This window comes from Oncorhynchus keta, chromosome 34 (assembly GCF_023373465.1).
Source record: "Oncorhynchus keta strain PuntledgeMale-10-30-2019 chromosome 34, Oket_V2, whole genome shotgun sequence".
Classification (NCBI taxonomy): Eukaryota; Metazoa; Chordata; class Actinopteri; order Salmoniformes; family Salmonidae; genus Oncorhynchus; species Oncorhynchus keta.
The window spans coordinates 38,765,987-38,789,001 of NC_068454.1; the positions used below are offsets into that span (position 1 = coordinate 38,765,987).

At 42.9% G+C, this 23,015-nt stretch overlaps 2 protein-coding genes across 3 annotated transcripts in view; one reads left to right on the forward strand and one right to left on the reverse strand.

Annotated features, from left to right (window-relative positions):
• Positions 1–7,474, forward strand: part of LOC118367103 (cysteine/serine-rich nuclear protein 3-like) — a 33,343-nt gene extending 25,869 nt beyond the window's left edge. For both annotated transcript variants that reach the window (XM_035750145.2, XM_035750146.2), the window contains 3 exons: positions 2,894–3,153; positions 3,770–4,066; positions 4,375–7,474. In XM_035750145.2, coding sequence (XP_035606038.1) covers positions 2,894–3,153; positions 3,770–4,066; positions 4,375–5,475 — 1,658 coding nt within the window. In that variant the 3' untranslated portion in view covers positions 5,476–7,474. The remainder of the gene's footprint in view (positions 1–2,893; positions 3,154–3,769; positions 4,067–4,374) is intronic.
• On the reverse strand, positions 7,472–20,138 carry LOC118367102 (polypeptide N-acetylgalactosaminyltransferase 3-like). The gene is made up of 11 exons (XM_035750144.2): positions 19,741–20,138; positions 18,822–19,398; positions 17,940–18,112; positions 15,881–16,030; positions 15,202–15,436; positions 14,925–15,042; positions 14,524–14,724; positions 10,212–10,343; positions 9,888–9,989; positions 9,623–9,775; positions 7,472–9,435 (listed from the first exon to the last, which is right to left on the reverse strand). Exons 2-11 carry the CDS (start codon positions 19,319–19,321, stop codon positions 9,322–9,324), a joined length of 1,878 nt encoding a protein of 625 aa, XP_035606037.1. The 5' UTR covers positions 19,322–19,398; positions 19,741–20,138; the 3' UTR covers positions 7,472–9,321.
• Positions 20,139–23,015: the final 2,877 nt, after the last annotated feature.

Consider the following 23,015-nt stretch of genomic DNA (forward strand, 5'->3'; position numbering starts at 1 on the left):
GGCTGGATGGACTGTGCTGGTGTCTGTGTGGACAGCTGAGTAGCCATGAGGACGGCTGGATGGACTGTGCTGGGCTGGTGTCTGTGTGGACAGCTGAGTAGCCATGAGGACGGCTGGATGGACTGTGCTGAGCTGGTGTCTGTGTGGACAGCTGAGTAGCCATGAGGACGGCTGGATGGACTGTGCTGGGCTGGTGTCTGTGTGGACAGCTGAGTAGCCATGAGGACGGCTGGATGGACTGTGCTGGGCTGGTGTCTGTGTGGACAGCTGAGTAGCCATGAGGACGGCTGGATGGACTGTGCTGGTGTCTGTGTGGACAGCTGAGTAGCCATGAGGACGGCTGGATGGACTGTGCTGGTGTCTGTGTGGACAGCTGAGTAGCCATGAGGACGGCTGGATGGACTGTGCTGGGCTGGTGTCTGTGTGGACAGCTGAGTAGCCATGAGGACGGCTGGATGGACTGTGCTGGGCTGGTGTCTGTGTGGACAGCTGAGTAGCCATGAGGACGGCTGGATGGACTGTGCTGGGCTGGTGTCTGTGTGGACAGCTGAGTAGCCATGAGGACGGCTGGATGGACTGTGCTGGGCTGGTGTCTGTGTGGACAGCTGAGTAGCCATGAGGACGGCTGGATGGACTGTGCTGGGCTGGTGTCTGTGTGGACAGCTGAGTAGCCATGAGGACGGCTGGATGGACTGTGCTGGGCTGGTGTCTGTGTGGACAGCTGAGTAGCCATGAGGACGGCTGGATGGACTGTGCTGGGCTGGTGTCTGTGTGGACAGCTGAGTAGCCATGAGGACGGCTGGATGGACTGTGCTGGGCTGGTGTATCTGGGCTGTAATAAAGGGGAATGAATGCAGCGCCGCAGCAGCACAACAGTCTCTCATTAGGTGTTGCGTCAGCAGGCACATCACAGCGCAGCGCAGTACAGCACAATATAGCCTGATGAATGAGCTGATGCTCTCTAGTCTCTAGCGTTGTGGTGTGTCTGGCAGGCTCTGAGAAGCTATGAGTTGAGTAAACCTGTCATCGGAAAGGCTTCAGTCAGTTTGGCAGGCACCTCTGATGGTGCCACTGATAAAAAATAAAAAAAGGCCTGTGTTTTAGATGGCCTGTTTTTTTCTATGAGCAGATATGTTATTGGTAGTCAACCTGGGGGAAAATGTGTGGATTGTCAGTGGTTGGTTCCTCAGGTGACAGATCTATGTTGTGTGTTGAAAGACGGATACAGTAACCCTACCCTGGTTTATTGTGGGTGTAAGTGACAGGGTTCCTCCCTGTGTTGTGTTTACATGTGCGTGTGTGCCAGAGGACAGGCTCATTGTAATGGCTGAAAAGGGAATAAATGTAACAATATCGAACATTTATTCCATTCCAGCCATTACAATGAGCCCCTCCTCCTTTAGCGCCTCCCACCAACCTCCTCTGGTGTGCACATATGCGCTTGTGTTTGTGTAGGTCCATACGTGCGCATGTGTTTGGGGGTGGGGGGCGGGGGGCGAGGAGATCAGGGACAAGGGTGCCGTTTCCCCAGACTCCTGATCCTTCTGGGTCAGCTTCTGCAGATAAAGGCAACCAGGAGGATGTTGCTTTAAGCCAAGGGAATCAGAGAGCAGTTCATGCAGCAGAGCACACGGCTCCCAGAGCTTCTCCTCACTAAAGAGGTGTCACACTGTGTCAGGCGTGGTGCTGAGATGTACAGTAGCATTGTTGCCTGGAGAATACAGTACAACTCCGTCTTGGGCTGCGTTAGTGTTGGAGAAATAATCCAGCCCCTCTCCTTGTGTGACTGCTTTTAGAGGAGCAAAACAAAGCCTTGGAATTTCTGAATCTGAATCGGGAGGTCTTTGATGAAGGGCTTCTATGTATTCTCGCAGATTTATTGTTAGAACGACATGGTCATAGCAACCCTAATATCACAAGTCACTAGAATATGGCCGAACAAGAAATAGGAAGAAATACAGAGATATCGAACTCTTTTACCTATTGCAAGCTTGAAAATGACCTCTGCATGCAATTGCTTTCTCATTCAGTAAAACCACATGGATACCCTAAACAAAGTCTGATAAACCTTTTGGGGGGGCTAATAAAGCGAAACTCCCATCAACAAGGCCAGACTGGCGCTGCCATGCCTGTAATGAATGCATTGTCCTTATGGCACAGGGTGGAGTGCTGCTGGAACCAGATGGTTCCCATTTGTCCTGTTTTTCTGACATCAAGTGAGCGCTGGGAAAGCTGTGCTCAACCACTCCAGATCTGAGCCAGGAGGGGGATTATTTATGCTCTCTGTCTTTGCTTTCTTTTTCCTCCCTCCTTCCCTCCCTCCCTCCCTCCCTCCTTCCCTCCCTCTCATAGAACGGTCCTTAAAAAGCCACACGTAGTACTGACATGCCAATTGGCAGAGTTGGGATGATGAAACACTGCTCTACTAAGCTGGGTTGAGTTGTCTGAGTGTTAGCAAGAGGACTCCCGAGGTTCATTAAAAGTCTAATAAAAGCAGGCATTCAAATCCTGCAAATCTTAAGCAAGCAGACTAGCGTTTTATCTTGTTATAGTATGGCTACACACATACTGTACACCACTGAGAGCACATGGTGAGCAACAACATACAACTCTTTCCTGTGTACATGATTCCGATTTTAAATAAGTGCTTTCTCTTGAAACAGTGTGCGTGTATGCTGTCATGGTGGTTAATCTAGCTTTATCTCATACTGGTGATTTCACATTCTCTCTCCTGATTTAAAATGGGCTATTCTTTCCACCACATCGAACTGGTTAATCTTTCATCCATGTATGAACCAATAACCCTGCTTTCCCTGTTATTTATATGTATGAAGAAGTGGGCTATCGCCAGCTTCCTTTCACCATCTTCTCCCCTCGTCTTTTGACTCTGTAGCTGATTCTATACTGAAGAGGGAGAAGCGTGTGAGAACAAGGAGGGTACATTTTGACAATGTGACGGTGTACTACTTCAGCCGGCGCCAGGGCTTCACCAGTGTGCCCAGTCAGGGGGGCAGTACTCTGGGCATGTCCAACAGACACAGCGGTGTCAGGCAGTACTCCCTGGGAGAGTTTGCCCTGGAGCAAGAGAGAATCCACAGAGACATGCTCCGAGACCATCTGAAGGAGGAGAAACTCAACTCCATGAAACTCAAGGTATTGGTTCGAATCCAGGCTGTATCACAACCGGCCGTGATTGGGAGTCTCATGAGGCGGCGCACAATTGGCCCAGCGTCGTCCGGGTTTGGCCAATGTAGGCCGTCATTGCAAATAAGAATTTGTTCTTAACTGACTTGCCTAGTTAAATAAAGGTTAAATAAAAATAAAATAAAGAAATACTTACGCAATAAGGCCCGAGGGGGTTCGATATATGGCCAATATACCATGGCTAAGTGCTGTTTTTAAGCATGACGCAACGTGGAGTGCCTGGATACAGCACTAAGCTGTGGTATATTGGCCGTATACCACAACCCCCCCGTGGTGCCTTATTTCAATTATAAACTGGTTACCAACATAATTACAAGAGTAAAAAATGGTTTTGTCATACCCGTGGCATACGGTCTGATAACCCACGGCTGTCAGCCAATCAGCATTCAGGGCTCGAACCATCCAGTTTATAAATACAGTTATGACATATTGTGTCCTTTTTATAAATATAGAATGTTATATGTTTCCAACTGCTCACTCTGTGTACTCTTCCGAGAAGCAGCATGTCATTGGTTTCAGCTGGTTCAAACCGGTCTAAATGTGATCCCTTCTCGTTTGTTTTCAGCTGACTAAGAACGGTACAGTGGAGTCGGAGGAGGCCAACACGCTCATGGCAGAGGACATCTCTGACGATGACATTGATCTGGAAAACACAGAGGTGGACGAGTACTTCTTTCTACAGCCCCTCACCACTAAGAAGCGCCGGGCTCTGCTGCGGACCTCGGGGGTGAAGAAGATTGACGTGGAGGAGAAGCACGAGCTGCGGGCCATCCGGGTGTCCAGGGAGGACTGTGGCTGCGACTGCAGAGTGTTCTGTGACCCAGAGACCTGTGCATGCAGCGTAGCAGGAATCAAGTGCCAGGTAAATCCCTGGGTAGTCTGACCATACTTGTACAGGCTTTCATATTGACACAGATGTGCCACACTCTATCCGCTCTGGAATTAAGCCTTCTATGCGGCCCCTAGTCTTCAGGCAAATGCATTTCAATAGAAGGGTGATTAAGTGATCAAATGTTTTAGACGTTGTAGATGAAAGTACTGTATCATTGAAAAAGTACTGTATCATCTACAGTAGCTTATCTGATATTGCCAAAATATTACATTCATTAATCTATTACATGCAAACTGCAGAATATATGGTCATATAACCCAAGGTGGTTCAATCTACAGGTGGACCGCATGTCTTTTCCCTGTGGCTGTACCAAGGAGGGCTGTAGCAACGCGGCTGGCCGGGTGGAGTTTAACCCCATCCGCGTGCGGACCCACTTCCTGCACACCATCATGAAGCTAGAGCTGGAGAAGAGCCGCGAGCAGCAGCAGGCCTCCCCTGCCAACGGTTACCATGGCGAAAGCAACGGCTATGGCAACCCGCTGGTCCAGACCCAATACTCTCTGTCAGACCCAACAGTCCAACAGTCTGCCATCATGCACCTCCAGACTGCTGACGACATGGACGAGCCTCTGGATGACGAAGATGAGGATGATGAGGAGAATGAGGAAGATGACGAGGATGAAGAGGACAGCAGCAGTTTATGCAGTGGACTGTCTGACTCCAGCACTCAGAGCTTGGCGAACAGTGACTCTGAGGAAGAGGATGGCGATGAGGAGGACACGTCGGAGGACTTTGAGAATGGAGTCTGCAAGCCGCCTGTCGCCAACACGGAGGTTGCCCCCCTGTCCTCTGTGTTGTGTTACTCTGATGCCATTCTGCCACACGACAACCACATTGACGACCACATAAATGGAAACTCTTATTTATTCAGCTCCCCAACAGATTATTATCAGTTGGAGACTCCCAGTGCTGTTGCCTCAGCCAACGGGACAGCCAGCCAACCCAGTGAACCCTATGGAGAGGTCTTATCATTCCCACACACAGTAAGCACTACTAACGGTGCCGTGCCACAAGAACCATTTAACATGGCCGTGGACATTGCAGAGCAGTACACAGATTACCCCCGCCAGGCTGAGGAACAGTACGCCAATCAACACTTCGCCCTGACCAATGGCACAGCAGCAACCACAGCCATGGGCTGCTGCACACCTGACCTGGAGAACAACATGGTCCCCTCTAAAGGAACATTCCCTGAGCAGCCTGGGGGCCTCAGCCAGATGGAGTTCCACAACAACTACCTGAACAATAAGAAGTGTTTTGTGGCAGAGCAGCCAAAGGAAGTGTCTAGCGTTAATGGTCTGTCTGAAGGGCCTTCTTTAGCAGTCAGCACAAAGATCCCTGCATTAGCAGAGAATCTCCCCCAGGTCGCACCAGTTTAGTGGGCCTAACTCACCTGTCTGTGTAGAGGCTTCATGTTGTCTTTTCTTCATGAACAAGGCTAACCAAGTGTTATTTATGGAGAATATGGCCTTTTTAATGGGAGCTCAACTTACCAAGTCATTTACAAGACCATACATTAGATTGACATTATTTAGCTGCAGGTTTCACGATGAGAAACATTTCTAATGAAACCCCCGATTTCTAGTATTCTAAACTGCGAGATGGAATCAGTCAACAAAAACTGAAAGCTGTACGCCCGTGCAATGTATCTTGTCATTTTAAAGGTAAAGTTTTAAGGATATATTGTGAATGGGAACTTTTCTATGTCTATATGTCAAATGTGCAAAAAATGAATTGTCCCCAGTTTATTTATTGGTTCTGAAGTACGTGTATACTTATAGATGGTTTGATATTTATAAATGCATGTTATTTTGGGTCTTTAAAATGGCATTTATGAGAAATTGACCATGTTCAATTTGGGTTTATAAAATCTGTATTAATGTACTGTGCAAACCTTTATTGTGTTGTCGCCTGTGATCTTTTACATTGTTTGGAAAAGCTTGAAACGGACGACAACGTTGAGTTATTTATTTGGAATTGTAATGCTAAGAGCATTATTTCATGGGTGACGTTGAAGTCTAAATGATTCACAGCTGTTTGCACTTTTGTGAAGGTGATGTACTAATGTGGCACTTTGACCTTCATTTCTCAAAGATCATATACAACTATCCAATCAATAAATACTATTTTATGGGGGCCTCATTTCAAATACATGTCAATATAAAATGTAACTCTTTTAACTGAGGACACTAGATTGCTGAGTTGGACAGGGGGATGATTCCAAGGACATAATTTAGCTCCACATTCCATTCTCGTATGACAACTGACCGTAAATACATGAAGAGATTGATGTTTGTGTCTGCACAAACATTGTGTGACGCAATTATTGAACGGTGCAATGGGAACAGGAAATGCAAAATGAAACTTACACGTGGAAGTGTTTGCGACAGCTCAAACGATCACTACACGTCATAGTCTTGAGAGCCACATCAGTGTTGCGCATGAAATGCAGATCTCAATTACTGTAAAAAAAAATATATATATATATAAAAACATGAGGTTGGACAATCAACGGTTAAATCACACCAATGATTCATATCAGCACCAAGTTAAGAAATGACTGATCAGCACGGGTGATTGGTAGGAAAGTATAATTAGCCAAAAATCTGTAAATAACTGACCACCTTCAAATAACTTACAAGTAAAGGCCATTGAACTAAATTCTCCAGATATGTAATTGCTTTAACTGTTCTGAAATGTTAGGGACAGCAGTGACTCCAAACAGCCTTTACAATTAAATACCAACATTCCCTCACCATAAAAAAAAAAAGAGTGGGAATCCCTGCATGTATCCTTGTCCTATTCGAAGCCTAAAGTGGGAGTAGTCATCCAACATGCTCATACACTCCTGTATGTGATTACTACTTGATTTAAGTATCTGCTCCTGACTCCTCACTGAGGTGAGTAAGAATGTTTCCACCTCAGTGGCAAAGTAAAGTGTATCCAGCTGTCAGGGAATCAGTGTCACTGTATGACTTAGTATCAGTGCCAAAGCATTTAAGAGAAGGCAACATACAGTGACATTGTATCCAGTTGAGTCATTCTGCTGTGTGTATGATTTTCAGTGCTTATTATGAATGATATTTAAATGTGTATTTGTGGTATACTGAACAGTCTGTATTGAATAAAAACATGTTTTGGTCTTAAATTTCACTTGTTTTATGATGGTTGTGATTTGTACAGCTCCATATGCCTGATTTCATTATGTTGGTTACTATCATGTTTGCTTCTGTGAAACAATCTTTTTTGCCCAAAATGGTATAAATGTTTCAATATGTGTTTTGGTTTCTTAACGTTAGATAAAGCCAAAATGTTTTGTTTTTGTGTTTCTGCTTTTTAACAATACATCGCTTGGAAATAAAATGAAACCATGTGTTACTTTTCTTCATATGTTTAATGATTTTAGCTTGAACTCTTTCTGTAAAAAAAAAGCATCTGCTGTATGTGTGTTTAGAGAAAGGGTACACCTGCAATAACTGAAGGCCCAGTAAAAATTATGGACAGGGATGCGTCAAGGATGAATTATTTTGTGCACAGCGCCCTCTCCTGTTGAACATAAGAAATGAAAAACCTCAAGTATCCAAATAGAAGACTCAGTCACGAGGGCATTCGGTTCTAGGACCAGGCATATCCCTAAATTCAACAAAATTCTAACATTCCATTGTCAGTTAACACTGACACAAACAGTTTATACAAATCTATCCCACATCCTTGGATCAAAACACTGTCTGTGGGATACTGGGAACTCAGACTTGAATCAAAACTACAATCATATATTCCATGTTGTAAACAAAGCTTAAAATGTTTCCCTTTCTTCAGATCCCATGAACATTATACAAAAACATGTAAATGCATTTTATTCTAAAGAAAAATACTTTCCTAAATGCGTTGTCAAGCATAGAAAAAGACATTACAAAGAACTAAACTATCCAAAAGTACCTCTTGTTAAGATGTGTCAACCTTACATTATTCCCTGACATCTAAAACATTAGTTTACTTTGTTAAATATTTTGTTTAAAGTACCTGGGGGCTGGGGCCTAAGAAAAATCCAGCTATTCTTGTAGAGATATAATGTTACATTTTTGGGGGGTATGCAGTCAAACTGTACACAACAGATTGTTTCAAATACCACATCTGTGACTGTGGAATTGTGTTTGAAAATGTTACGTTACTAAAGCCTGTCCCAGAAAGGTAAACATACTTATGATTAAAACACCTCATCAAAGCAATACGGAAAAGCAAAAGAAAAGATTACTTATCTTGCAAATACCAGATTATTATGAATTTGGGATGCCAAATATAACAGTAGCACACAACTCAAGCCCCTTGGTTAAAATGCAACTTTGGAGAATTTACATTTAAATCATAATTAGCTGTTCATAAAGTACAGTATATACATAAGATAACCAGAGGCACTGTATGGGCAGCGCCTCTGATCCTCAATTGGCTTGTGAGGAAAACCAGCTGGGTGAGAGGGGAATCAGACCCTATAGCGGTGGTAAGGGAGAATGCATGTCTAGTACCTTCCTGATATAATTACTTTGCATAACAAAAAGAGGCAGTAGTGGCAGATATTGAATAACCTATAATACAAACATTTATTTTAATACAAAAGTAACCCTTGAAGAGTCTTTGGTGCATACAATCTTAGTTATTCTGTTCATGCAAAAGGCACGTTCACTATTGCATTGTTTGAGATTCCATTTTGCTGTTGGTTTTCACATATCTACTGCATTAATAAATTATTCAGTGTAGGCAATAAAGAACAAGCCTTTGTAATTAAATAAAATCAAATGGAATGTTGATTTCCCTCTGGAGTAAGACAGAAACAGAAGAGACAAAAGACAAGTGGAAATCTCTTCATTAAGTACCCATCCAAAGTCACTAATTTCAGTCCCAGGTAGTGCCGTCAATTCACAAGCAGCGGTTGGCTTGAATGGCAGAAGAAAAATAATCCCTTAACCCAAACCGTGATAAAAAAAAAGATTTAAAAAAGTGTATTCCTTTTTAAGTCTTCAGTATCAGTTTGAATGCTTCCTTCCCGAGGTTGCATATTCTCCTCAAAATCCCAAACTTTCCAGCAGCAGTTCTTCTACATTTAAAAATAAATACACATTCAATTTGATAATATGTTTAAAAATGCACGCCAATTGCTACTTGTTCTAAAGGTCCTAGAATGCCCAGGCACACGGCATCACTAGTGCCGAGGTCCATGTGTCATGTCCTCAGACAAAGAGCCACAGTTGGTATCTGTCTGAGGGGTTACAGGCAACCAAGGAGGGGTGCTCATGACGGGCACTCAGACACAGATTCCATCCCGGGATGAAGAATAACTGGTTCTACGCAGAGAGAAGAAACAGATTAGTCACCAACATCCTCAGTAGAAAATAACTAACATCCATGTCTATGGTGAAGATAATGAAAGAGAAGCAGGCATCAACATCCCCAACAATTTGGTATTATTTCACAGTCAAAAGGATGAACCCCAGGACCCATTAGAGTAGAGATGTGAGTCTTTGGTCTCACCTCCCTTAACTCCCACTTCTGTTCTGCTCCTACAAATGTGATGCGGCCTTTATACTGGCAGTCTTCCAGCTTCACGTCTGCCTCCGTCCCATGCAAACACAGCTCCTTCTGAATATTGTGCCGGATCTCGTGATGGGTCGAGTACTCAAAATACTGAGGGATCACAAAGAGCTCGATGAGTCATCCTCTTGATTTCGAAAGTGACAGACAATGTACTTAATTCCTTCATGACTGAACCCAGTCACTTTATTCCCTTCCCTCTGACCTGGTTTCCACCGAGTCCGTGGCATGGATACAAGATCAGCCGCTTCCCTCCCTCGTTGTTCTCCCCTGCATCCAGACACGAGTCTTTACCTACATTCTTCACCTGGAGGCACAAGGAAAGGGATTTCAGTGAGCCACACAAGCGGTTCAAACAAGCCCAGCTGCGTCTACCTTAAGTGGTGCGAAGCTGCTCACTCCCCTGGCCTGGAGCCCTCCTCTGAGCCCTCTGGAACTGCTAAATGGAAACCCACTGTGGCCAGACATACTGTATCTCTCTGTGGTCAGGAAAGAGCCTAGGAGAGGGGATAATGACGTGGGGGCTTACCGAGCCAAAGTGGAGTGGGTTGAGATCGGGCATGAAGACCTCTGGATACACTTTCTTCAAATACCAGGAGAAGCTCTTGCACTGCAGCCGCTCCCGGAGGTCCACACGCTGCGCGACGTCGCCGAAGGCCCTCTGTGGAAACAATTCCAGGCAGCAGCCATTTGAACTGGGAGGGAAGCGTCCATTACCACTTCCCCACAGCCCGTCTAGCGCTGGAGCTCCGTGGTTGAAGATGGCGCAGTCTAGAACAGTCTATGACGTGGGTGACTGGAGTCTATCTGCTACCGCATGGCAAGTGGTACCGGAGCGATAAGTCTAGGACCAAAAGTCTCCTTAACAGCTTCTACCTCCAGGCCATAAGACCGCTGAAAATTTTATCAAATGACCACCTTGACTATTACTTTTACCAGTTAGGATCACCACTTTATTTGAATGTGAGATGTCAGAATAATAGTAGAGAGAATGATTTATTTCAGCTTTTTCTTTCATCACATTCCCAGTGGGTCAGAAGTTTATATACACTCAATTAGTATTTGATAGCATTGCCTTTTTAAATTGTTTAACTTGGGTCAAATGTTTCAGGCAGCCTTCCACAAGCTTCCCACAATAAGTTGCGTGAATTTTGGCCTATTCCTCCTGACAGAGCAGGTGTAACTGAGTCAGGTTTGTAGGTCTCCTTGCTCGTACATGCTTTTTCAGTTCTGCCAACAGATTTTCAATGGGATTGAAGTCAGGGCTTGGTGATGGCCACTCCACTACCTTGAATTTGTTGTCCTTAAGCCATTTTGCCACAACTTTGAAAGTATGCTTGGGGTCATTATCCATTTGGAAGACCCATTTGCGACCAAGCTTTAACTTCCTGACTGATGTCTTGAGATGTTGCTTCAATAAATCAACATACCTTTCCTCTCCTCATGATGCCATCTATTTTGTAAAGTGCACCAGTCCCTCATGCAGCAAAGCACCCCCACAACATGATGCTGCCACCCCCATGCTTCACGGTTGGGATGGTGTTCTTCTGCTTGCAAGCCTCCCCCTTTTTCCTCCAAACATAACAATGTAATTTCTGCCAAATAGTTCTATTTTTGTTTCATCAGACCTGAGGACATTTCTCCAAAAGGTATGATCTTTGTCCCCATGTGCAGTTGCAAACCGTCGTCTGGCTTTTTTATGGCGGTTTCGGAGCAGTGGCTTCTTCCTCGCTGAGCGGCCTTTCAGGTTATGTCGATATAGGACTTGTTTAACTGTGGATATAGATACTTTTGTACCCGTTTCCTCCAGCATCTTCACAAGTTCCTTTGCTGTTGTTCTGGGATTTATTTGCACTTTTCGCACCAAAGTAAGCTCATTTCTAGGAGACAGAATGAATCTCCTTCCTGAGTGGTATGACGGCTGCGTGGTCCCATGGTGTTAATACTCGCGTGCTATTGCTTGTACAGATGAACGTGGTACCTTCAGGCATTTGGAAATCGCTTCCTAGGATGAACCAGATTTGTGGAGGTATACAATTTTTTTCTGAGGTCTTGGCTGATTTCTTTTGACATCATGATGTCAAGCAAAGAGGCACCGAGTTTGAAGGTAGGCCTTGAAATACATCCACAGGTACACCTCCAATTGACTCAAATGATGTCATTTAGCCTATCAGAAGCTTCTGAAGCCATGACAACATTTTCTGAAATTTTCCAAGCTGTTTAAAAGGCACAGTTAACTTAGTGTATGTAAACTTCTGACCCACTGGAATTGTGATAGTTAATTATAAGTGAAATAATCTGTCTGTAAACAATTGCTTGAAAACTTACTTGTGTCATGCACACAGTAGATGTCCTAACTGACTTGCCAAAACTATATTTTGTTAACAAGAAATTGGTGGAGTGGTTGAAAAACTAGATTTAATGACTCCAACCTAAGTGTATGTAAACTTCCGACTTCAACATGTAAAAATTACCTCAAATAACCTGTACCCCCGCAAATATCATCGTTATTGTTATGTAATTGTGTTACTATGTATTTTTTATACATTTAATTTTATGTATTTATTTATTGTCATTTAAAAAAAAAACTTTACTTTAGGTTATTTGGTCAATATTATCTTAACTCTTCTTGAACTGCACCGTTGGTTAAGGGCTTGTATCTAAGCATTTCACGTTAAGGTCTACACTTGTTGTACTCGGCACATGTGAAAAATAAAGTTAGATAGATTGATTGATTGATTGATTGATGGGTGACGGCTTGAAAGACAGCACCATGTATGGCAGAGTTTCAGTCGACCCAATCCCGTTTCAAGTCATTTGCACGCACCAAAAATATTTTGTACACATACAGATGTAGAATCTTAATTTGATCCTCCCGTTGCAGGAGAACTTTCCTGCAATGCTTATAGTGTATTGTGAGTATTTTAAAAGGCTTCTGAATTTCATTATTTTCCTGCTGTAGCATACTGGCTGAAATTAATATCCTAAATCTGTACATAAAACAACTCAGCTGAAATACCATTGCAAATTATGAACCCTCTAGTCCAGAAATGTCTGCCTTTTCCCTCTCTTTGCTTCATTTAAATTCATTAATGGAGTCAACCCAGCGTTCAACGTTTCAAAAGAGTGCAGAACAGACATTACTCAGTTACTAATAGCCTTGAGCACAGAAGGTTTTCCTCAATTGGATTTCAAAGGATATTAGTCAATTCTTCTTATTTCACATCTCATACAATGTCCATTGCACTTACTGTACAATGGACATCAAAATTGATGTTCCCTTCTGGAGAATGTGTTTGCATATGTGACATTGTCCAGACTATACGTAACCAACAGATGGCCAAGGCCCAGAGTGTGGCACAGGAGGCTGCCGAGGGGAGGAAGGCTGCCGAGGGGAGGAAGGCTTATAATAATGTTCCCTTACACGTGGGATAATAACTCATCTGCAGTCAGAATGAGAACATCAGTATGTCCAGAGAAAACTGCTACTGTGAAAACATTACTTTTGGGCAGGGGTGGGCAACTTTGCTGGCGGTGGGGCCCACGACAAAAATATAAACTGGGATAAAAATGTCAATGATTTCGTGCAGTTCTACATATTTTGCCATGATGTAGAGAAACTGTTGCAGTTTTAAAGCAAGTTTGCTGCAATTCTATACATTCTCCCATAGGGTGGAGGGAAAGGTTAGCCGTGTATAATAGGATATCTGAGTGAGACTGACTAACAAAATCAATGGGGGCCACCTGGCCGCTAATTCGACCATGAAAACAAGTTTAGATAGCTGCCCGCTAAACTAACCTTCCAATCTACAAAATGTTTGTTGACATGGACTAATTGACAGACTATCAGAGACTGATATAACAAGATGAAAACTGCTGATGCTCAACCAAATTTCAAAATTGCATCTTGTGTATTCTACTATTCTAAATAGTAACAGTAAGTTGTTCAGTCATTTATACATACACACACACACGTGTGTGTGTGTGTGTGTGTGTGTGTGTGTGTGTGTGTATATATATATATATCTCATGTGTGTGTATATATCTATATGTACAAAAGTATGTGGACACCCCTTCAAATGAGTGGATTTGACTATTTCAGCCACACCGGTTTCTGGTAGTAGAATAGTCTTAAGAGCTCAGTGATTTTCAACATGGCACAATCACAGGATGCCACCTTTCCAAAATATCAGCATGTCAAATTCTGTTCTGCCCCGTTCAACTTTAAGTGCTGTTATTGTGAAGTGGAAACGTCTAAGAGCAACAACGGCTCAGCGGCGAAGTGGTAAGCCACACAAGTTCACAGAATGGGACCGCCAAGTGCTGAAGTGCATATACATTTTTGTCCTCAGTTACCACACTCACTACAGAGTTCCAAACTGCCTGTTTTCCATGGTTCGGGCTAGGCCCCGTAACAGTACAGCCTACAATGACATTCTAGACATTTCTGTGATTTCAACTTTGTGGCAACAGTTTGGGGGAGGCCCTTTCCTGTCTCAGCATGACAATGCCCCTGTGCACCAAGCGAGGTCCATACAGAAATGGTTTGTCGAGATCAGTGTGGAAGAAGTTGACTGGCCTGCACAGAGCCCTGACCTCAACCCCTACAGCAGGGGTGGTGCAACTCAATATTAATTCTTAATATTTGGTATACTATAAATAAATAAAATACACACACGGGGGCCTTCAAAAGGGGGACCAGACGCGAGTTACCCATCCCTGCTGTAAGGGATGGATTAATGGTTTTAGAACGCCTGTCCTATTTCTGGGGTTATCAGCCTGCCTATCTGAATTTAAATGTACAAAAAAATAGAACAATGTCACTCAGAAATACCACATACGTCTTTGGCCAGCTGTGCAGCTTGTTGGTTGCGTCGGTAGAAGATTTCCTTGTAGTCATCCATCCAGACCTCGGCCAGCCGCACCTGGTTGCGTGCGATCACCTGGGTGCCCTTGGGGAAGGTGTGCGGACTCTTGGTGCGGAACACATGACCCACGATGGAGCAAGGGATTATTTCTAGCTGACCCCCACACTGCCACACCTACAGACAGGCAGGCAGACGGAGGTAACACACCCAGCACTGTTAGAAATACTAGGCATGATGACTATACTGTAACCGGTATTGCTGCATAATATGAAAACAGGATGAATCACTTACAATAGCACTGATGACACCCTAACACATGCTGTTGTCCATCTATCTATCTATCTATGTAGAAAAGCAAGTGATCCCTTTCTTACTCTGAAAGACATTTCGATATTCTCCCCTCCCCAGATTTCCATTTGCTCATCATAGCTTCCGATAAGATAGAAGTAGTCCTTGGAGATAGAGAAGAGTCCCCCAGCAAAAGTTGGTGTCCTGTGAAGTAAAAGAATTCCACTGAATAGAGGGTCCAGATCTTTTTTTTCTCTCTTTTTTTTTTTACACTCAGCTGAGGAATAGACCATTCACAACCACCCATCAAGGAATACACAGAGGTGTATGTCTGAAAGTAGGCATTCACATAGTTATTCTCACTTGATAGGATAAGTCTCATCCTTTCTCCGTTGTTTCTCGTGGTCCGGTAGACTCTCCCAGCCAAAGGACAGGCCCCAGTCAAAGTTACCACGGTTGTGGTTCTGTCCGTATGGAGAGGGCTTCATAAACTCAAAGGTGTTGAGGTCAATTGTTGTGATGTCAGGACTCACTACCGCAGTGTAATTCTCTGCTATCCTGGCCAGTAGAGGCTCCAGCCAGCCATTGAAGCATTCACCTGTTGGATACGCATTCACCATCAGCCGAACAATACGACCACTAAATAGCATTGCATTTTAAATGTGAAACACTTTATCGACAAAGAACATGGAAGCCTGTGGTACAAAAGCAATCACTTTGAGAATATACCTAAAATACCACAAGTTAAATCACCTGTGAGCTGAACAAATAAATGTAACACTCATTTGATATTTTACCAGGCCACCTGGAAGTGGCCACCGCAAAAACAAAAGATATGTTAGTCCAATAACAATAATATGTTGTGGCATTAATGCCTTGCCCTAAAGAGCATGTCAATTTTGCTAGTATTCTGAGTATTATTGTGTAGGAGGATTAACAAATGTCTAAAAGGCTGAGCTGTTCTGGTTGTTCCAGTCTGATGACTCAGCTGTTTTGACGTCACTGCTATGGTGTGTGCGTGTGTGTGTGTGTATGGACTAACAGTGAGCATCAAGGAAGGTGAGGATGTCTCCAGTGGCCACAGAGGCTCCCAGCAGCCGAGCAGTGATCAGGCCCTTTCTCTCGCGCTGACGTACCACGCGCACAATGTGCAGCCGCTTCAAATACTCATCCAGCTCCTCCTTCAATGAATCTGTGAAAGGAAATTAGCCAACTGCATTAGCTGTGGAACTGCCGATCTATAAATGGACAGTGCCAATCAGGTTCAATACGAGAGGACTTACTAGAGCGACCTACCGAAAAAAAGCTTTAAAATGTAAAAAAAAAAACAATAAGCAAAATACAATGAAATGATCAGGTCATTTCATCTTCTGCTAAAATTCCTACCTCAGTGCAGTGACTGTTTCCGGGGGAGTAGGCCTCTACCTCAACTTGCCCCCCCAGTGTGGAAGCTTACACTTCAACGGAGTGAATGAAAGAGTGAGTGAGATGCCTGGCTTTCATCTAATAGCAGGCTATTCCCAACAAATGACAGAGTTTTGAGTGTCACTCAGTGGGGTTGCATTGCCTGCGGGGAATCACAGGTATAATATTGCAGATAGTTTTGGGGTTATATCAAAATAATGGTTTGCAGAACTTCTAATCCCTCCATTTTTATTTTATTTTAAACCTTCACCCCTAACTGCCAACAATACACATTCTACTGCTATTCACAGCTATCGTCACTCACATATACAGTACTCTCTAATCTTATTTACAACCCTCAGCTGTCCCCATACTAACCCATCTCTCCCGGTTCACTAACATTTGACTATTTCCTTCAGCAAAACATCCTGGGACGTTCCATGTCATATCAGCAAGCCATGAGACCCACCATCTCAGATTGTCCTGAAAACATTTCTGAAGTTAGGAACAGACAAGATAAGCATTTTGGAAACATCATTTTATTAAACTAGAATTTGATATCCGAGAATTTAGCTTATTGATTGCACACAAATTTGCCATTTTAAATGTACAGGATTCACATAATGTTCAATAATTATAGATCATTTCTTTGGATTCGTCATTTCATGTCTTTCTCGTTTTTACAAAACGTTTTGGTCCAAATTGGATGTTAGGTACAAAAATAATTTTGAAAATAATCACCTAATAGCAGGAACAGTACCATCTAGTGGTCAGAACCTGGCAAAATCAGGATGTAGAATGGGACATAAACCAAACAACTTCAATGACTAATTTCACTAAACAGGGGAAAGAAACTGTCACCAAATTCACTGAGAATACATTACATAGGATGAAAAATCAATGCTCTGAGCTGCAGCTCAGCTAGTACTTGTCAGACGCAGAGAAGTGATACTATATACTTGTTGTCGGGATGGGATTGGCATGGGGGGTGTGTGTGTGTGTGGGGGGGGGACTCGGTAGAGGCGAAGGTCAAGAGCCACGTGTCCTCCGAAACACAACCCTGCCAAGCTGCACTGTTTCTTGACACACTGCTCGCTTAACCCAGAAACCGAAGTCAGCTTGCAGGCGCCAGGTCCGCCACAAGGCGGTGCCTTCATTCGGGAGGCCCGCTTCATTTCTAACTCATTGTTAGAAAGAAGTTTGGTCCAAATCGGATGTTAGGTACTATATATGGGTCCTATAAATTAAAATGGCAAATTTGGGTGTTATCAATTAGCTTAATTTCGCAAAGATAAAATTATACTTCAACAAAATAATGTTGCATAAACACTAATCCTATTGGTTTCTAATTACAGAAACGATTTCAGAACAATCTAAGATGGTGGTGTTAAAATAATTTTTCTTATGCTTTTTGGAGGTGGAATGACCATCCTATTTTCCCTCTGCCTTGTTTCCCTCAGCCTGACGCCTGTTTACAAGAGCAAACTCTGACTCAATTCTCCACAGACTAGCTAGCCCCTCTTAGGAAGGCATTCACTAGCAGTGCTGCTTCCTGCTATAACCCCCTCCACAAGAAGCCAGGACGCCAGCCTGCACATTTCATGGCACACCAGCGGGCCGCCAAGCAGCCTGACTAAAATTAAAAGTGAGAACATGGTGGTCCTGCCATCTGCCTGGCCGGCTGGTTAGTTCCTTACCGTCCACACTGGCATCGTCCACCAGGATGATCTCCTTGAGGAAGATGGCAGGGGAGGTGTGGAGGACACTGTACACCGTCCTCAGCAGAGTACTCCAGCCTTCGTTGTGAAACACAATGATCACGCTGGTGGTCAACAAGGGTGGACAACGCTTGAATGTTTGCTCGATACATCTGCGAAAGAAAATAACAAAATTAGGTGGTGTCTTTTATGGTCCCTGGGAGGGCTTTCAGTGCAGGACTGTGGCTGAAACATCTGAAGTACTCCCTTAAAGGGATGCATGTTTCAGTTGTGTCATTGGGATATGGGACTCCCTTGAAAATGCCAACAAAATCAGACACAGTCCCCCAGTCACAGTTACTGGGCACACATGCTGAAACAACGTTTCAGACAGAAAAACTCTGGAGTGAAATTTTCCTCAATAACTAAAAGAAAATATCAAAGACTTGTTTGGGTTAAAACCATCCTGTCCGTTGGAGACACATTATATAATGTTGTTTTCTCCTTCCTCCTGTGGTCATTCAGTATGTGACTTTGGTTTCATACTGAGCCACTGAGACAAGACATATAAATATATGGAAACTGAATACCTCTACAAAGGAATGGTTCTATTGAACACCACACGGTGGAGCTGCTATGTGATGAGGAGAAACCTCCTTCGAGATGTTCGCTTCACATTAGATTGTTTTACAACAGAACCTATAATGATAGAATCTTCATAATAAACAGGGCCACTGACCCCAAGATTTACATGGCCATGTTGGTTTGAACTGAAGCATATGCCACTGCGGCAATACATTTTAGAGCATGTATATGGAAACAACTGTGAAAGCTACCATAACAGCACAAAAATGGCTAGTTAATTATTGAGAAATAACATACTCCGGTGGTCTGGTGTCAGGGCCCAGGTCACGGCTGAGAGAGATGTGGTCGCTGGCGTAGAGGTTAAAGCAGTGTTTCTCCTCTCCCCGATCCTTCTCCTTCTGTTCAGCAGGGCTCAGTTTGTCTGTGTGAAAGGGCTTCCCAGAGGCTCCGGGGTCGTTGGGGTCCTGAGGTGGACGCTCTAGGACTGGCCTCAGCTCAGCAGCCGTGTACGTCCCTGACAAACAGGAAAAGTCCCCTGCAGTCTCCTGCTGGCGCACTGGGGCTCTGATCTGCATCTTTGGCATGGCGTCCCTGAAGTTATTGACAGCCCCCATCACCATGCCCAGCACGGCATCCCGCTTGACAGCTATCTCCTTCAGCCAGGGCTCTTCTTGTGTGGGACTTTGGCTTACTACCTCACGTTGTATAAGGAACAAAAATGTGACAAAGGTAAGGGCCACTATCACCAGTTTCAAGGGGTGTAATCGCCTTCGGAAAACTCTGCGGAGACCACTCATTCTTCTGGAGATGGGTGGGGTAGATTTATTTGACACAGCACTTCACCAAAACACACAGTCAGTTGCAAGGAGGTAACCTTAAAAAGTCAATTAGAAAGAAATGTGACAAATGTGCCAAATAAACAGAGGCAATAAGCAAGATCATAACTCAGTCTCACATGCATGGAAAAAAACGTTTTTCTTCAAAGCTGTGAACAGAATGAACTGTTACATGCTATTTGAATCATGAACTTCCACACGTGAAAGCAGGAAAGTAACAAGATATGTGATTGTTTGGCTCTAGTACTTTGTCCATTAAAAGAGTTGGAGAAACGTGTTACTGTCTCCTAAACGACAGGATAGATCAGGCTACTACTATACAATGTACTCGTCATAGCACTGCAGTTTAACATTCTTTTCGGAAAAATAATGTGACTTACCTGGACATTACATAATACGGATGGGAACTGCAATCCAAACCCTTGATGAAAAAAAATCAATTAATTTATGTCAAGAATATCGCTAAAAGAAAATCCTCTTCAAAATATGCGGATTTCCAGATAAATTGTTGCCCCAAAAGAATAGAGTCGGTACAGTTGTGGAGCGTTTCTCAATCTCTACAAACTACTTCCGTCTCGTTGGATCCAGGTGCGCTCCTTTCAGGTAGAGGGTGGAACCCTTTTTAGTTGGCACGTGTACGTAGAACGGATCTTTCTGTCAAACCCCAAAGCCATGCAATTATTACATGAGTGAAACATTGCAAAGCAGCAGGCATTCTGAGAACAAATTATGAATTTGTCATTTGGCACATAAAGTATGCGTCTATTTGTATCAGTTGCAAAACTCACTTTGATTTACTCCAGCTACAAAGCTAGACCTCTCCGTGTGCCCCCCCCCCCCAAAAAATGTAAAAGTATTATCTTGCAGTCACTTTGTCTCAGGCAATATTGGAAATAGTCGACTCTGCGGGATAGGTCTGATCTAATAATGGTGTCAATTCTTAAAATAATAGGATTTGTTCAGCCAGCCATTCATTGAGACGGTTGCTGGGTTACAAATAGCGGAGGAACGTATCCTATACCTCTCTCATAAGCACCGCATCCAATCAGGCTACTTAGAAGAATAACAGAATGTCGCCTACATAAGACGCGGTATAGGTCTACCCTTCAGAAATAAGTGAGCAAAGCTGTATATTAATTTAAACTATGCTAGATTATGTAGCGTGTGAATGTTATGTACAATAAGAGAGCGAACTGTTGGTCAAATATTGAATGGTCAAATATTCAAGCAAAACCGGTAGCTACAGAATAACTTATCAGATGGCTCAGTAAAGAGCATTACACGACAGGTTCCTACGTTTAACGTTGCGGTTTACACTAGAATCTAAGTCCAAGCTTGAGTTTTTAGCCTGAAGAAAAGGAATGACTGAAAATGTGCCACTCGCCGAACATTTTGGACCCTCTGCGACATATCCCAACATATTCCTGTTTGCCAAGTCACCCTGGCAGATGGTATTCATAAAGTGTCCGATGCTTGAGGGGGTAAAGAAAAGACGTGGACGCGGTAGCCATTCGGGGGAGGAATACTCCGGTGCCCAGTTAGGAGTCTTGTCAAGTAGGATCAACAAGTGACACAATTCACCATGTCTGTTCTCCTCTCCTTCTTGGTACTTAGCCTACAGCACAAGCTCAGAGTTGTGGAAGTGACCTTTTGCATTAATACAGGAATGGTCTATAGTACATCTTCTAGTTGAAATAGGCATATATGAATAGTAGAACAGCCATTCTCTTATATGTCCATAACTGAAAAAGTAAAAACTAAACAGTTACTGTTGGAATATTCATTCTATATTCTTAATGTCAACTCTTTACAAAACATGAAGTTACTGCATACAATTTCCATTAGTGTGTGTGCATGCAGTGTTGGGGAAGCTGCTCTGAAGACATAGTTTACCAAGCTACCAATTACTTCACTCTGGAAGAAGCTAATCTACACTAAAGCTACCCTTAAGAAATATATAGTTTACTGAACTAAAGTTACTTTGAAAAAGTAGTTCACTCCATCCAAACTACTTCATGAAAAATGATCAAATATATAGTTTACTGAACTAAAGTTACTTTGAAAAAAGTAGTTCACTCCTTCCAAACTACTTCATGAAAAATTATCAAATGTGAAATGTCATAGACTACAAATTGCAAGAACACATCACTCTGGGGTCAGATGTTTACATAATGCGTAATTTAGCCGATTAAACACAAAAAATGTGAAAATTAGGCAGGTCTGATTGCGAAAAATAAAAGAACTCTTGCCTTTTCAACTATTTTTGCAAAAAATAGTAGTGTGTAGCTCCACTAGTTACATGGCAAAAAGGAATTAACTACTGAAAACACTACCAAGATTTGAATTTAGTTCAACTACCACCAAGCTAATTAAATTACTAATTGAACTACACGTAGTACACTACTCCCCATTACGGTGTATGTGAACTTTTCAATATTATTTCTCAATACACTGGTAATTGGCATAATGTACATGCTGTTCTTGTAACTTAAACTTCGTAGATGACTTTTCAAATACTGTTGGAAAGAAAACCATTTGAAAGACATGTTATGGGTCATTAACAAAGCTCAATGGTCATTAGGCTACTGGTACAATACTTACGAGTTTGGGTGTGTGTCTTGGCAGTGGGAGTCAACATTCAATATACTACCCTTAACCTCCCTATGGGAGGGTTCTGTCCGCTCCCAGAGTGGTATTTCCCTTCATTTAAAAATAACAACCGTACATGTATAACAAACAACAGCAAAACAACATTATCAACAGAGTGAATGACACCATAAAATCTAAATCAAGCCTAATGTAACTGACTGGCACTGAGTTGGATGCACACACTCATTCCTAACTTGGAAATAACTGCATGTCTCCATCCCAAATGGCACTCTCCCAATGAAGTGCACTACTTTTGACCAGGGCCATTTGGGACGTAACCCAAATGCCCTGATTTGCTATGTAATGACTTAATCAAATCACAATACACTTTTATCAGTTGAATGTAGATAACAATATAATATTTATATTTAAGAGAAAATCTGAAATATTGTATTAAAATATGCAAAGTCTCAGTAAATATACACGTATTTGCATATCCAACAAATACATTTTTCAGGACACTATGTCAGCATTAATATTTTGGTTCTATTTTGTTATGACACTCCAGAAGTGGACTTAATCAGAGCAGATTGTGGATAAATAATTTTACAATTTTTCTTTCTGTGAAATACTAAAGACATGTACAGTGTATGTAAAAAGCATTTTTGGAACATGTTTCTGAAGAAAACGTTCTCTAGAATAAATAACTGACAACATATCAACAATTCCCTCTGGGCAAGTCTCGAGAATATGGGTGCGTTCATATATTCACTCTGGCTATTTACTCCGATTTCAGAGCACTCTCGTCTGCATGTGCCAGAGCACAGAATAACTGATGAATTTTACGAACGCTCAACACGTGCAGAATAATTGATGAATTTTACAAATGCTCAACACCCGTTGAATATGGCCGGTGTCAGTAAACGTCAGCAAAAATGCGTAATTCAATTATTGCCAGCAGTAAGATAACAGCCTAACCAGCTCTGCTAGGGCGATAGAAATAGATTGAGATGTTCTCTCATTTATGTTCAGGGTACAACACTGGACCTTTAGCCATCTAGCTTGA

Excerpts from the sequence above, each read along its gene's own strand:
- LOC118367102 (XM_035750144.2), bottom strand. The coding sequence starts at position 19,321 with ATGAGTGGTCTCCGCAGAGTTTTCCGAAGGCGATTACACCCCTTGAAA. Across the intron at positions 15,437-15,880 it reads CACCTTCCTTGATGCTCACT|GTGAATGCTTCAATGGCTGG; the intron begins GTTAGTCCATAC and ends CGTATCCAACAG. Across the intron at positions 14,725-14,924 it reads ATATCGAAATGTCTTTCAGA|GTGTGGCAGTGTGGGGGTCA; the intron begins GTAAGAAAGGGA and ends GCCTGTCTGTAG.